This window comes from Neospora caninum, chromosome V, assembly GCF_000208865.1.
Source record: "Neospora caninum Liverpool complete genome, chromosome V".
In the NCBI taxonomy this organism is placed as follows: domain Eukaryota; phylum Apicomplexa; class Conoidasida; order Eucoccidiorida; family Sarcocystidae; genus Neospora; species Neospora caninum.
The window spans coordinates 1,861,076-1,874,923 of NC_018391.1; the positions used below are offsets into that span (position 1 = coordinate 1,861,076).

General features: G+C 60.4%; 2 protein-coding genes across 2 annotated transcripts; one reads left to right on the top strand and one right to left on the bottom strand.

Moving 5' to 3' along the window:
- Positions 1-1,235: 1,235 nt before the first annotated feature.
- On the top strand, positions 1,236-9,035 carry NCLIV_014400 (putative glutamic acid-rich protein; the record flags this gene model as incomplete). The annotated part of the gene is made up of 3 exons (XM_003881630.1): positions 1,236-1,410; positions 1,908-2,002; positions 2,379-9,035. 3 exons carry the CDS (start codon positions 1,236-1,238, stop codon positions 9,033-9,035), a joined length of 6,927 nt encoding a protein of 2,308 aa, XP_003881679.1.
- A 3,061-nt stretch (positions 9,036-12,096) lies between these two features.
- Positions 12,097-13,241, bottom strand: NCLIV_014410 (conserved hypothetical protein; the record flags this gene model as incomplete). Its single annotated transcript, XM_003881631.1, has 2 exons — positions 12,097-12,372; positions 12,930-13,241. 2 exons carry the CDS (start codon positions 13,239-13,241, stop codon positions 12,097-12,099), a joined length of 588 nt encoding a protein of 195 aa, XP_003881680.1.
- Between the last annotated feature and the right edge of the window lie 607 nt (positions 13,242-13,848).

Sequence of the window (13,848 nt, forward strand, 5' to 3'; positions counted from 1 at the left end):
GACTCAGACTCGCATTTTATAGACGGGGATGTGTGCCCCGAGGTTCTTGTTCGGTGATAGAGAGAATCATCTCTTTTGAGGCTTTCTGCCTCCGAACAGCCATGTGGCTTTCTGTCGCAGCGCTCTTGTCAACCGGCTGGCCGAGGGGCCATCCGTGCCCAATTCACTCGTGACTTCACGTCTCTTTCGACGCAAAAAAAAAGAAGCCAGACAGGTGCTTTCCGTCCGACAAACAGAGGTGGGGCTTCCAAGCTGAAGATTAGGCTTTTTCTCCGTTCGACGCAGGCCGACAAAGAACGGCTCGAAGCGCAGGGAACCAGGCCAGCCTCGCACTTGGTGAGGCTGAATGCCGACTTTTTTTGTCTTGATTCCCCCGTAAAAAACGCGGAAACAAAAACAGGAATCCTCCAACCGCATGGACAGATATGGTTCTGTCTGTGTTTGCTGGAAAAACGCGGTAAAGGGGCTTTCCGAGGGTTCAAGCGAATTCGCCGCCCATTTCAAGTCCTCGCTGTCGAATGGCACCTAACTGAACTCCCGCGCACCATCCTTTTCCCGTGTGGGCGTCAACGAGGGTTTTTTCGGTTTCCCTCGAAGTTTTTTCGTTTCTCCAGCTGTTTTGACCGTTGAAAACGGCCGGTCAGTCGCACACAGGCTCGGGTGGCATATCAGGGAAGAAGAAGGGAAGAAGGAGTCCGGACTCTGCCTGTTTTGAGACATTCTCGTCTTCGAAGAACCAAGAAATGTCCCGCCTCCTCTAGAATACGCAGCTCCTGTGCGGCACGCAGGAGACAGTCGATGTGAGGTCTTTATCTGGCATCGCTATCGCGTGCCGCAATTCGGCTGTCTAGACAGGCCGCCGGACTGGGCCGGCACTTGTTTCGAAGCTTCGTTTCAGCTTGTTTCGATCCCCGCATTCCATCTGAGCCTTTGATTCGAGATCCCCTGTCCCTGCGCGCCCCGGCGAGAGAGAAGCGGACGGACCATGCGAAGAACGGGCGCGCCGTCAGAAAAACCAGTGGGAAACTCCCCGAGCCTCGCGAAAGATGTGGACGCTCTTTTTCGCGTCACGATAAGTACATGTGCTCACGGGGAAGAGAAGGAAAGGCACCGAGAGATTTGCGGCTCTGACATGTAAGGCGCCTCGCCTCCCTCTTTCGCGTTCTGCGCAGACAGGAGTGCTGCAACTTGTGGAACTCTCGCGAATGGCGACGTCCAGACCCACTCTTGAGAGAATGCAGACCTCTCAAGCTGGGACTTGCGCCGACTCTGCCTCCCAGCCAAGCAAGGCGGCTTCCGCGCCGTTGCTGGCAGTTCGTGTGCTGCGCTGTGAAGGGCTGAAGCACACAGGCATGCATGCAGTCGAGGTCGAGGTGGGAGGCCAGCGCCGCGTCTCCGGATGGGCAGAAGGTGAGCAGCTGAGAGAATCGGGGAACCGAATGCGACGGAAGAATAGAGGCTAACAGCAGAAGGGGACGGACGAATGGAGGGGGGGGGGAGGGAGAGGCAGAAGGAGAGCGATGGGGGTTCGGGGGAAAGGACAGAGAGCGACAAGATTCCGCGGGAAACAGGAGATACACCCGCTCCTGGGACGAGACAGAATGCCAAGCGGAGAAGCCAAAAGAGGACCAGGAAGAGAGGGGAGATCGGGGAAACGGCGAAACGTGTAGAGATGTTTTGGGAAGAAGAGCTGAAGAACGGAGGAGGAATCAGAGACCAGGAAGGTTGGGTCACACAACAGAGGGGAATTCAGGAGAATGCGCGGTTGAAGCGGGAAGCAAAGACAGAGGAGCCGAGGCCCGAAAGAGAGGGCAATGCGCGACAAAAGAAAAGACACTGCATGCGTCCTCCATCTTGACACACAGACGATGAGGCCCCCGCCTTTTGCCTGTCTCTGCGCTGTGTAGGCTGCCATGACGCAACCTTTGATTTCTCGTCGACTTTCAGCAAGGTGCCTAGAGACGGAAACGTCCGCCTTTCTGTGTGGCACAAACGCTCCTGGGTACGACAATACTTGCTTGTATCGTTTTCTGCTGCATGGAACTCATCTCCACTCCTTTCTTTCTTCACACGCCTGGAAATGCCCGATTCTGCGGGCCGCACACTTCTTCAAAGGAATCCTTCCATTCCCGCGTTCTCTTCTGCTCGCCTCGGCCCTTTTCTTGCGGGACTATGCACATATATGTACAGATACGTAGTCACATCCACAAGTTTATTCCTGTGAGAGGCTCATTTGTTGTTGGCCAACTCCAGTTTTCCTTCCCGTTTCTCGTTTCGTGGTGTCGCTACTACGGATTTGATCTGGCCTCGTCCCTCTCCATGTTTTGGATCTTCGTTTCCGAGTGCGTCGCTCTGCCGCTGCGTTGTTCTGCATGCAGAGAGACGACAAGCGCGTTTGCGACACGTACTTCTCTATACACTCCCTGTTCTTGGCGCCGGCGCATGCATACCGAGGCTGGCTCGGCCTGGAACACAACACCCGATTTGCGGGGCAGATTCTCGTCGACTTTAGTCTTTTGCGTAGACGCACAACCGCGGAGAAGGGAGAAGGCGCGAGAACCGTTAAAGCAGGCGACTCGGCGACAGCTGAGCGGGGACACCGCGAGGAGGCGGTCGAGAGACAGAGTGGGGGGAAGGCTGGCGAAGCAGTCGACGAGGGAGACGGAAGAGAAAGCCCGGGCGAAGAGGATGTGCAGCGCCACCTTGGAGACAGACGGGGAAAGGGAGAGGGCGAAGAGAGGCCGAATGAAGACGACGTCGAAGGGAGGCAAGCAGAGACAGAGATTCCGCTGTCTTTGCGCCCGCGTCGCTCCGACCAGGCCGTCTCCTCTGTCAGACGGAACCGCCAACAGCCCACGCAGAGTGCACAGTCTTCTCACATCTCTCCTTCGCCGTCTTCAGCCCCTCACCCGCCGTTCTGGGCTTCCTCCTCGTCCTGTTCTTCCTCGTCTTCCCGGAAAAGGCGACCCTCGTCTTTAGGCCGAGGGGAGAAGCGAGAAGCAGTAGACGACCAAGGCGAGCGCTCTCGCGACGCTGACGCCCGTTTGCCTTCGCCTCTCTGGTCCGCGAGTTCGCCTGGCGCGGGTCCCCCAGTCGATCTGCTGTCGCTGGATGTCGAGATTCAAAGGCGAACTGAGGAGAGAACGGAGGAGACAGCCGCGCCGCCTTCTCCCGCGTTGTCCGGTGGACCCGCGGGCCACGCCTCGCCTCGGCGGCCCACGCAACAAGTGTTTTCTCCGGCGGCGGCGCGAGACAGAGAAGATCGCGCATTTGCACCACCGCACACGAGGAAAGACGAAGCAGCGGAGAGCGCCGAAGACGCAGGCCGGCCCGCAGATCCAGGCGACGTCTCGCGCGAAACGAAAGGAGATCGCGAGGCCTTCCTCCTCGCTTCCGACAGCGCACAGGTAGCGACTCCAGAGAAGAAGGCCGAAACACGTGACGCGTGTCTCGGGACTGGACAGCGCGCGCCGGCCGAACAGCCAGCTCTGGAAGGAGTGTCTTCGTCTTCTCAGCTTTCACTTGTGCGATATGAGAGAGAAGAGAGAGCGAGAGGAAGAGCGACTGCGACAGGCAGGGCGTGCGAAACTCGCGGAGGCCGGAACCACCTCTTAGCGGAGAGAGCGCGAGATGGCGCCAGGAGGCAGCAGGCGCGGACGGAAGAAAAGGCTGCGGCGTTCACAGAGCAACAAACTGGAAGTTGGGAGAGGAGAGAGAGAAGACGCGACGGATCTCGAGGCTCTGCAGGCGGCCAGGAAGACGAGAGAGGACAGAGGGAGGGAGGCGAAGAATACGGGGCGAAAGACCTTTCGAGATCAGGAGAGGAGAGGGTGAGAGACTTGAGATGTGAGCAAGACGCTGAGAAGGGAGCTACGGGTCCGGAGTTGCCGCTGACCGGTCCGAGCGAGAGAGACGAGGACTGTGACGGCCCACGCGTGGCGGAAGCGAGGAAAGGCTGCGAAGAAGCCCGCGCGGAGGAACAAGTCGAGAGACGCGGAGAGCAGACCCCGAGTCTTCCAAGAAAGCACACCGTCCCCCTCAAAGCAAGAGACGCGAGAGACGGACGTGGGACACTGACGCCACGACTGGAGTCTGCAAAGAAGGAACCTGCAGGGGGTGTCCATGTCTCCTTCGCTTCTGCGTCCTCACCTTGGTCGTTTTCACCTGATTCGCAACAGGAGCCTCTGCAGTTTTCTCCGGCTGCCCAGACGGCGGAAGAGCCGGCTCCGGTGGATTCTTTTCTCTCTTCTCTGTCTTCTTTGTCTTCGCGCTCGTTCCCGGCGCGTGACTCGCGTCGGCGTGAACTGAGCGCGTCTCCGGCTGTTTTGCCTGCTGGGACACTCGACACAGCGACTCGCGAGAGAGACTGGAAAGCCCTGGATGAAATATTTTTCGCCGAGTGTTCTTGCGCGAAGCCGCCCGAGGAAGGCCAGCCCGCTGTGGCGGAAGGTGCGGGCGTGCAGAATCGCCCGTCGGGAGAATCGCGGGCCGAGCGAGGCTCGGATTTCCCGGTCGACGCGAGAGCTGTCGCCAACGAAGGGGCGACTGGGGCGTTTTCGAAACAGGACGAGGATACGTCGGTCCTCGCTGACAGAGAAGAGAGAGGGAGATCGGCGTGGAGAGACGAGGCAGTCGACAGGGCCGACGAAAGGCGAAGGAGAGACAGCGCTCGAGAGGAGAGAGGATGGGAGTCAGAGACGCGGAAGATCGACGGGAGTGAAGAGACTCAGGGCCGCTCTCGCGGCCGGTGGACCCGAGAAGACGCGCCACACGTGCTTCCTCGGCATCCCCGCAGAAGATACTCGGCGAATTCCGAGAACACGCACGTCGGGAACATCCCAGACGGAGGAATGGAGAGGGCCCAGGGGGGCGGACGTGTGCGCCGGAGCAGCTCTCCGACTGGTGCCGAGTTTGGAGAGCGCGACGGCGAGAGGAACGCCGGTCGCCGAGGCCTTGAGACGCGCGTGGGTTCACATCGGGACCGAGGCCGTTTCGGCGCGGGCGCTGTTTCTGGACAGCCTCGGTTTGCAGGCGAGCCCGAAGCCTTCCCGGCGCCGCTGTTTCCTGCGCAAAAGGAGACAGCTTCGACACCCGCACGAGTGTCACCCGCGTCGGGAGGCCTTCCCGTTCGCGAGGCGCCGATTTTCCCGGCAGATTTGCCCGCCTCCGAGGCCGGGGAAAACGACATGAAGCCGAATCGAGATTCCTCGGGGAGCGTGGGGGGGCTGCGCGCGGAGGAAGGCGCGCGGCTGGTGTCTCAGGGGCGCGGAGCGAAGGGCCAGCACGGGGAGCGCGGCGAGTGGTTAGAAGACGGGACGCTACGGGCGGCGGAAACCGGTTCCGGTGCGACGTGGGCGGAAGCGCCGAGCGCAGCTGTGAAGACGCTTTCTGAAGAAGAGAAGAAACGCTTCCACCGCGAAGGACTCGTAGAGACCCACAGGGAGACTCGGGCAGCCAACGGGGATTTCGGACCTCTCCACGCGTATTCACCGTGGGGCGGAGTCGCCACTAGTCACTCGCCTGCGACAGACAACTTTTTCGCAGCGGCGCCTCTGTCCGATTCGTCGCCAAAGATCCAGCAGATTTCGTCGGGTTCATCTCCAAAGGCCCAACAGAATTCGTCGAGTTCGTGGCTTCCTTCCTCTTTTCCAGCGGTGTCCTGGTATCCGGTGTCGCCTCCGGAACAGACTCACCCGAGCGAGGGCGTGAGGCCGGTCTCGCAGACGGGCGAGAAGAAAGAAGGAGGCGAAGCGGGCGGGGCCTTTTTCCCAGACAGCAGAGATTCGACAAGTCGAGCGGGGCATCCGGTGCCTGCCTCGTCGCCTCCTCCGTTTCCTTCTTCCTCAGATTCTTTCGAGGGCGTGTTCGTGCCTGCAGAGCCTCGGCGCGCACCGCCGGCTCAGGAGAAGAAGTTCTCGCGTCTGCGGTTCCATCTCGAGTGGCCGAAACTGAAGACCCGAGGGAAGAGAAAGAAGACACAGCCCGAGGCCTCACCGTCCACGGCAGGTGGAGCGTCGCCTTCTCGAAACGCCCCTTCGCAGGACGGACAGCCAGGAGCGCTTGGAAAACCTAAAGAAAAAAGACGGTCGGTCTCTTCTCGCTCCACGTTCTCGGCGCCTTCTTCCTCGACTCGTCGGGTTTCTTCGCCCTCGTTTCCGGCAGAGAGAGACTCGGAACCGCCGCCGTTTCCCCTCGGAGATCCCGACGCGGTTCGCTCTCGCCGCAGTTCTCGCCGTTCTCGGGCTTCCTCCCTCTCCTCGGCGACTGGCCAGCCTGGCTCGGGACCGCCTCCCGCGTCTGCCGCAGGTTCGCGACGTCCTTCCGTGCCGGTCTTGCCGCCGCCTCCTTTGGATGTCGCAAATTTGCAGGTGCGCTCATACGCGCGAGACCCACTCGCTCCTTCTCTCTCGGCCCTCTCGGCCTCTCCTGCTCCTGCTCTCCACTGGCAGTACCCTCCCGTCGCAAAGGAAACGGTTGCGCCACGGCCAAATTCGCGAGAAAAAGGTCGAGAGGCTCGAGAAAAAGGTCGAGAGGCTCGAGAAAAAGGTCGAGAGGCTCGAGAAAAAGGTCGAGAGGCGGGAGAAGAGCGGGAGGCGTTGGAGCCAGACGGGAGCGTTGAGTTTCCTCCTTTCTCTCCGCTTGCCCAGGAAGAGATGGCTTTTGCCCGGCTCGTCTCGGATCCTGTTTCCACCGACGCGCCCCCGCGGCTGCCTCCGCCTCCGGGGGATGAGGGCGTTTGTGTGGAGCATGGCGAGGACGAAGCCGAGAACGGTCAGCAGGGAGACAGGAGGGAGAGGGGAGACAGGGAAGCAGCCCGAACGGCGTTCTCTGTGAAAAAGAAGGGAACCGCGCGCAGGGCGGGCACGTCGAAAAAGACGAGGCGCTCCTTGTTTTCGTCGGGTTCCTTTTCGCAGGGTGATGCGCTTTTCCCCGAGGCTCCCGCGCCGCACGCCGCTCCTCTCCCGCTCTCTCCTTTCCTTGCGCCCGCTGGTTGGACAGAGAGCGGTCCGTCACCTGTTGCTGCGCCCGTCCTCCTGTCTCCATCGCACTCTTCTGGAGGTTGCGCCTCGGGCCGTGAAAAAAAGGACTCGCCTCCTGCGCCGCTTCGATGTCGCGAGAGGTCGAGTCCTGTCGGAGAAAGCCCTCCGTTTCTCGGCGGTTCAGAGGGAAGATCCAAGCGAGAGGAGCGAGAAGGTCACTTTTTCTCGGCGCCTCCCCGGACCCCGACTCTGGCCATGCCCGTCAGGCCTCCTGAGAACGCGCTGCCGGACAGACGGCCGCTCCCGCCGCTGTCTCCGGAGGCGAGGCGACGGCGGAGGCACGGGTCGGCGGCCGAAGACAGGTTGGAAGCAGGCGCAGGGGAAGATGTGCATGTCAGAACCGGAGCGAAAATGAGGGAGCCCCGCCCGGTCGGGCTGCCAGGCGGTCCCTATGCGGACAGGAGACGCCACGGCGAACTTGCGAGACGACACGGAGACGCTAGCTTTGTGTCTCGAGAACACCAGACGATTCTGAGCCGAGCTCCTGCCGCAAACGAGGGAGGCAAGAAGAGAGGGGACTGGGCGCATGCAGTGCAGCCGGCCTCGCCCGGTTCTGCTGTCTCTTCTGCGGAACCTCCCGCCCCATACCGTCCGTCTCTCAGCGGTCATCCCCTCCTCGGGTATCCAGCTGGCCGCTCGCCGTTCGGTCCTGGGTCGCCAGGCCCCGAGTCGTTTCGTTTTCCCGCCTTTCCTTCTCACCCTCCGTTCCCTTCTTCATGCCCGCCTGCCTACCCTGCGACTCCACATCCGCCGGCGCCGATGCTTCGCTCGTCTTGTCCCCTCTCTGGGGCTCGTCCCTTCTTCTCTTCCTTTTCCTCCCCGTCCTCGCCGTTTGTCTCCTCGGCGTCGGCGTCGCCGTCGGGGGACGCGACCCTCCAGGCGTGGCGAGAGAGTGCAGGCGTGGAGTGTCGAAACAGCGCAGCCGTCGCACCTCAGATGCAGGTCGAGCCGATTCTTCCCGCGCCGTCTGGGGACGGCAAAGCAAACTCGCCTTTCGTCTGCTATTCAGGCGGCAACTGCGCATCTGCCTCGCCCTTTGCTACCGCTGGTGCCCCGTTGAGTTCTGGCTTCGCCGGGGCCCCAGGGTCGGAGCGGAATCCGCAGGGGACGCAGAGTCGCAATCCCTTTGTGCTCTCCGAATCGCCTCGAACGTTTCCGCCGCCGCGTTCCTCGTTCTCTGCCCCGGTCTCGTCGCTTCCTTTCTCGCCGTCTTCCCCGCCTCCCAGAACCTTGCCTGTCTTCTCTCCTCGCCCTGTCTCTGCTTCTGCCGCTTTTCCCGCTCATCTTGTCTCGCATTCGCCCTTTGCGGCAGCCTCCGCCTCTCCGGGAGGAGTTCATGTGCCGGGGGAACGACCGCCTGGCCCGTGGACCAGGGGGTTGGCGTCCCAGAGCGACGGGGACGTGGACCGCAATCCCTTTGCGCGGTTTGGGCCGGGGGCCAAGAAAGGTTCTCACTCAGTCCCCCAACCGCCCCTTGCTTCGTCTGTGGCTGTGGCGTGCGCCGCCTTGCGTGCACCAGGCGCAGCGGGGCCGGGAATGCCTTTTTCCAGTTCTGCATCTTTTCTCTCTCTTCAGACACCGCAGGGTTCTTCGCCTCCCTCGTTTCCCTCTTCGTCCCCAGCTTCGGCCTCTTCCTTCTCTTCTCCGTTCTCGTCTTCGTCTCGCTTGGTCAAAGCTTCCGGCCAACAGGGTGCGGGTTCAGCGTCGTCGTCTGGGGCGACCGAGGCGCGATCCTGTGAAGCTGAGAAGACTCCGCGAGAGGCCGGCGAAGCGCAGACACCCCAGGCGGCGCAGCAAGGACGAGGACGGCGCGTGGGTGAGCAGCCAACCCTGGTGGAGAGACCTGACCCACAAGACGCCAGAGGCAGTGGAGCTGAAGATGGACCCACGCGAGGGAGACAGAGAGAGAGGAGCGTGAACGAGGATGCGAAACTGGGAGATGGAGTGGAGATGCCCATTCAGGCCCCGCGCTTCCCTTCGCCCACCCCCCATTGAGCGTCTCTCTTTTTTCTGTACAGACATATTTGTGAACTGCTCGTGTCACGTCAAATGCTCTCGTTTCGTATTCGTACTCGAGAACGAGGACTCTGGGGTATTGCCAGTCTTCCAGTTCTTCGGCCTTTCGCCAGGCTTGTCACACAAGCCTGTGTTCTCTCCGGCCTGTTCTCTCTCCAGTTTTCTACGGGTTTTCGCCAATCTCTCCCGCTGCTGCCTTCGCTCAAACCCAGCGCTCTGTTCTTTTGTCTCTTCGCGGTCGTCTGCTCTTCCTCCTGTCTTCATCCTTTTCACTCAGCACATCGGCTCCGAGAATCTCGCTCGTAGCGGCACTGACTTTTAGGGGTCTCTGCCCGGGAGGCGTACCCTTTTAAGAAGCGCCCCACGATTTTTCAGCTTCTTTCGCGGCTGCAGAAGTCCTCACGTGCACACCTGGTCGCTGCTTTCGTGCGCATCCATTCCTGCGCGGGGAGACCACACGCGTTTTCGCTGTTCGCGTTGAGAGAAACTCCTCAGATGTAGCACATGCACACTCAAGCGTCTGCGTTTGGTACATGAATGCCCATGTTTCTGCATTTACTTAAGACGTAGACCTCCACACGACTTGCCACGGTCCATCCTGGAAAGAAACTGCGACTGGAGGAACCCCAGCGGGGTGTTCATGAGAACCAGGAGGAACTGCTGACAACTCGAGAAAACGCTGAGAACACCAGGGGGTAGTGACTCACGAATGTTCAGAGCGGCGGAACGGCGCCCGAGATCCTCGCGCGTGCTAAAGACCATGAAAAAGTCTAGACACCTCGGGATCCGTTTCTTTCCCAAAAAACTGGGGTGGTTTTTTGGAATCGACAGTCCGGACAAATACTCTCGTCTCAGACGAGACGGCTGGTACTCTTTCAAGCCATTTGCACGAGAGAAGGTGAGTTTACCTGAGGAAGGCAACGGAAAATGGGAGTCGTAGAAAACGTGCCGGGACCAGTTTCCTTCCCTCTGAACTTTCGCCTCTCTCTTCACGGTTGTATCGAGAGGATGTACCTTCGTACGTTGATGCGCCCAAGACTCGGTCTACATTCGCATGCCAACCTTAACCTCCCGGCCCACAAAACAGGTGCGCCTTTCGCCAGTGGACACATCTGCCTGTTCCTTTCTGCTGTATCCGCATCAGTCCCTCGTAGCCATCTGTCTATGTCTCTCTGTCAAGTGTATCCACCTTTTGCCGATGCGCGTCACGCTTCTCTTTTGAAACTGTCTACATTCTCTGGCCCGTTAACAAATCACCGTTGTGCAAGGATGTGTGCAGGCTTCGAGCCACATCTGTTTACCATCGATTGCCTCTGTTGCCCCTGTCCTAAGACAAAAAGCATTCGCGCCCTGTCTTAACTCTCTACGACCTTTTGCATTTTCTCCTCTATTCTGCCGCCTCATTGCCCACCACGAGCCCACAGCACGGCTCGGGGAGTGTGTGCAAGAAAATGCTTTTTCTTTCCCACGCTTCGCAACTTCGCAACGCGTGTGGAGCTGCTGGTCAAGGAGAGACGCCACCGAATTTGAAAAAAGTGAAAGACGTTTGTGCCCATGTGAGAAGTGTCTGTTCATCTTGCCCCATCCTTGGGAGGCCTGGAGTCAAGACACAAGTTCGTTTCCGTCACGGATGCACAACCTCAGGTCGGGCAAGAACCACCGTTGAAATAAAACCGAAACGTGTATGCAAATACCGTGGCCGTTCCAGACCGTGTCAAAGCTGTTTCTGAGGCGTACGAGTTGGACTACTGATTTCGATCTCGAATGTCTTTTCCAGATCCAGGTTCTACTGCGTTAGCACAGCATGCGGCACGCCCTCAAGGTTCGCCACGTCGCCAATCGCCTCGAGGTTCTCGCCTTTCTCTCGGCTTCCTCTCTGCGCTGTTTTGTCTCCGGCAGGCTGCGCTTGAAAAAACCGAGAGTCGTCACGGACCGCGTCGCGCTGTCCGCTCTTCCAGAGCTTGTACCGAGCGCTCGGGAGGCTTCTAGAAAGCGTGCGGCCCCGTTCGTTTCTGCCGTCCACTACCCCCCCCAACGCTTTTGCGATCAGCTCGCCTCCTTCCCATATATGAGACACTGCACACAACGGGCCGTCTTCGGTCCACACACGCCGCGCAGTCCACCCATGGTCCTCGCTCGCAGTCGTCACAGTCGCCGCAGCCGTCGCATCCTCGCGTTTGCGCCTCGGCGATCCCCGAGACTCGATTCTCCTGATTTCTTTGAGGCCTGCCATCTGCATACCAAACACCGCGGAGTTGGGCGCACACGCGCACCAGCGAACGGGAACGATCGCCCCCGGCTTTCTGTTCGCGGCCGCCGCCCGAGTTCCCCATGTGTCGGCGGTTGCCTCGCACCTCTCCCTCGCCGCAGTTTTTGGCGTTTGCATCTGTGTGCGGATCCCGACGCTCAAGGATCGGCCGCCGAGGAAGAGACTGCGTCGGCGCATGCAGAGCTTCTCTCGCCATCTTCCTCTCTCTGGTGCGGAAAGAACTGCCGTGTGCGTGTGTGCGTCGATAGCCCCCTGTCTCCTCTCTCGCCCCATCTCTTCCTCTGCGAAACGCGGGCCGCGCCAAAGCCACTCACATCCCTTAGCGCTCCTCGACGCGCGCCAAGTTCATGATGCCGCAACGAACAATGCCACTCCCGCGCCAAACACATCTATATGCTCTCCCGCATACACGCCCGTGCATACTTGTGCCGCTATACACGCATGCACGCCTGTGTGTAAGCATGTCCCTAGATTCGCTGTCGCCTCTCTGGCCCTCTCAGCGCTCCACAGAGCCGTCGCGGTTCTCGAGTGCCTTCTCTCGCGTTCTCGACCGCGCATCCCGGGCCCCTGATATGAGTTCTTCAACCTGCAAGGCCTCCTTCCGAGTTCTTGGCCCCGTTCGTTCCGTCGCCTGACGCCAGGCAAACTACGGCCAGGAAAACGCCCCCGCGCGTCCTCTCGCCGCATCGATTGGAGTTCAGCCTTGCTGAAGGCGCGTACCGTCCCACCCGACTCCCTCGTCCCTCTAGCTTCTTCAAAACGCGACTGATTTCAGGACATGGGTTCTGGCTTCTTGAGGTCTATTTCGTCGTCTGCCGACTGAATCCACTCAATGACCGAATCGCTTCTCTGACGCCCAAAGAGCGACAACGCCACCGCGCCGCCAACCGCGCTGTCCTTGTCGAACCGGACATCGCAAGCGAAGCGAATGGGAACATCCACGGAGAACCCCCGCTTCAGTTTGGTGATGCGGATCTTCTTCGCGCGTTCCTGCTCGCCAGGCTCCGACTTCTGGTCTCCACTTTGCACTGGGCCCTCGGACGCCGCCTGTGGAGCAAAAATACACAGCTGGAAAGCGCGGGAAGCTAAACGCGACGAAAGGGACTCACGTGCGTGGGTCGAGAGCGGCGGAAGGGGCCGCAACGACCAAAGGACGCCGAACGGCGAAAACCGAAAAACTCGGAACCCGTGAAGAACCATTGACATCCGTTCTCGACGAAGTGCACAACAGAGCGGCATTCCAACAACCGTCAAGAGGCAGAAAAGAAGAAAGAGAAGGGACCAACGAAGTAAAAACAACGAAGGACGTGAAGCGTCGCATGCAGAGATGCCCTCTTTCTCTACCCTTTTCCCCCACCAGCCCCGGTGATGTCCTCGACTGGGTGGCCTCTCTACTCGAGTCCTCCCCACCTGCTCGATCTCCTCCATCTGTTCGCCTTTCCGTCCTTGCGTTCCTCCGGCCCTCCTCTCCCTCGCGACGCGTCCCCTTTCCCCTCGCGTCCGCTTTCCCCCTCGCTTCTGTCGCGACGCGTCCTTTCTTCCCCCGCTCCTCTTTTTGTCTCGTTCGTTTGCGCTTCTCGGCTCTCTTGTGCCGGGAGACTTACGCCCGTTGCCTCCTTTCTGCCTTCGCGCTGAGTCGCAGCGCCCGTGCCTGACGGTGGTTCCCGGACGGGCTGAGATGCACTGCTCGACGGCGCGGGCTGCTCGGCACCTGGCGTCTGAGACTCCGACACGCGCCGGTATGACCCCGTCCGAGTGGGCGTGCAAAGTGAACTCGAGAGACCGCCAAGCTGTGCCACAGGCGTTTCGCAGCAAGTGCTGTTCGCGACTCCCGAGGCAGCCGGGAGCAGAGCGGTGTTCCCCACTCCGCCTCCGCTCTTTCCGCGAGTTGCGGCGGAGGACGCCGCACATCCCATTTTGAGCGCCTGTCTGGGGGTCGGCCACGCCCGAGGAAAGCGAGGAGAAAGAGGCCAGGGCCAGCTTCACCTGTTTTCCCGCTCTTTTCTTGCTGGGCGTTGCGGGCCGAGAGAGACGGACCTAGAGAGGCCAGGCCGCAAACAGCCTGCAGACCTGTAATCTCCGCAGTGGAAACCACGGCGTTGCCGGAAAGGCGGCTTCCCCTCTTCTCTTTCGAGGGGAACTCGGCGACTCCCCCGTGAAGAAATCCGTTGCGCCTCGTCGACTGAGTCGCCGTTTTCGGGTGGAGAGCGCCTGAGGGGTTGTGTAGAGTCGGCGAAAAACACGGAACAGGCAGACCCCTTGCCGGCTCAGAAACGAAGGAAAGGGTCGGTGGCGAAAACCCCACACAGAAAATCCAGGTTGCGGCCAGCGAAAAAGGCAGGGCCAGCGCTGCGCCCGCACACTTGAAACCGCGCCGTACAATTTGGACGGGGTTTAACAGGGTGGAGCAGTAACGCTACAGGACTCTTGCGCCGCGCCGCAGCCGCGGGGACAGAAAAAACGAGAAGGTCGAGCGAAGAACTTCGCGCCAGAGGAAGGCGAAGAAGGTGCCGATCGCGTACG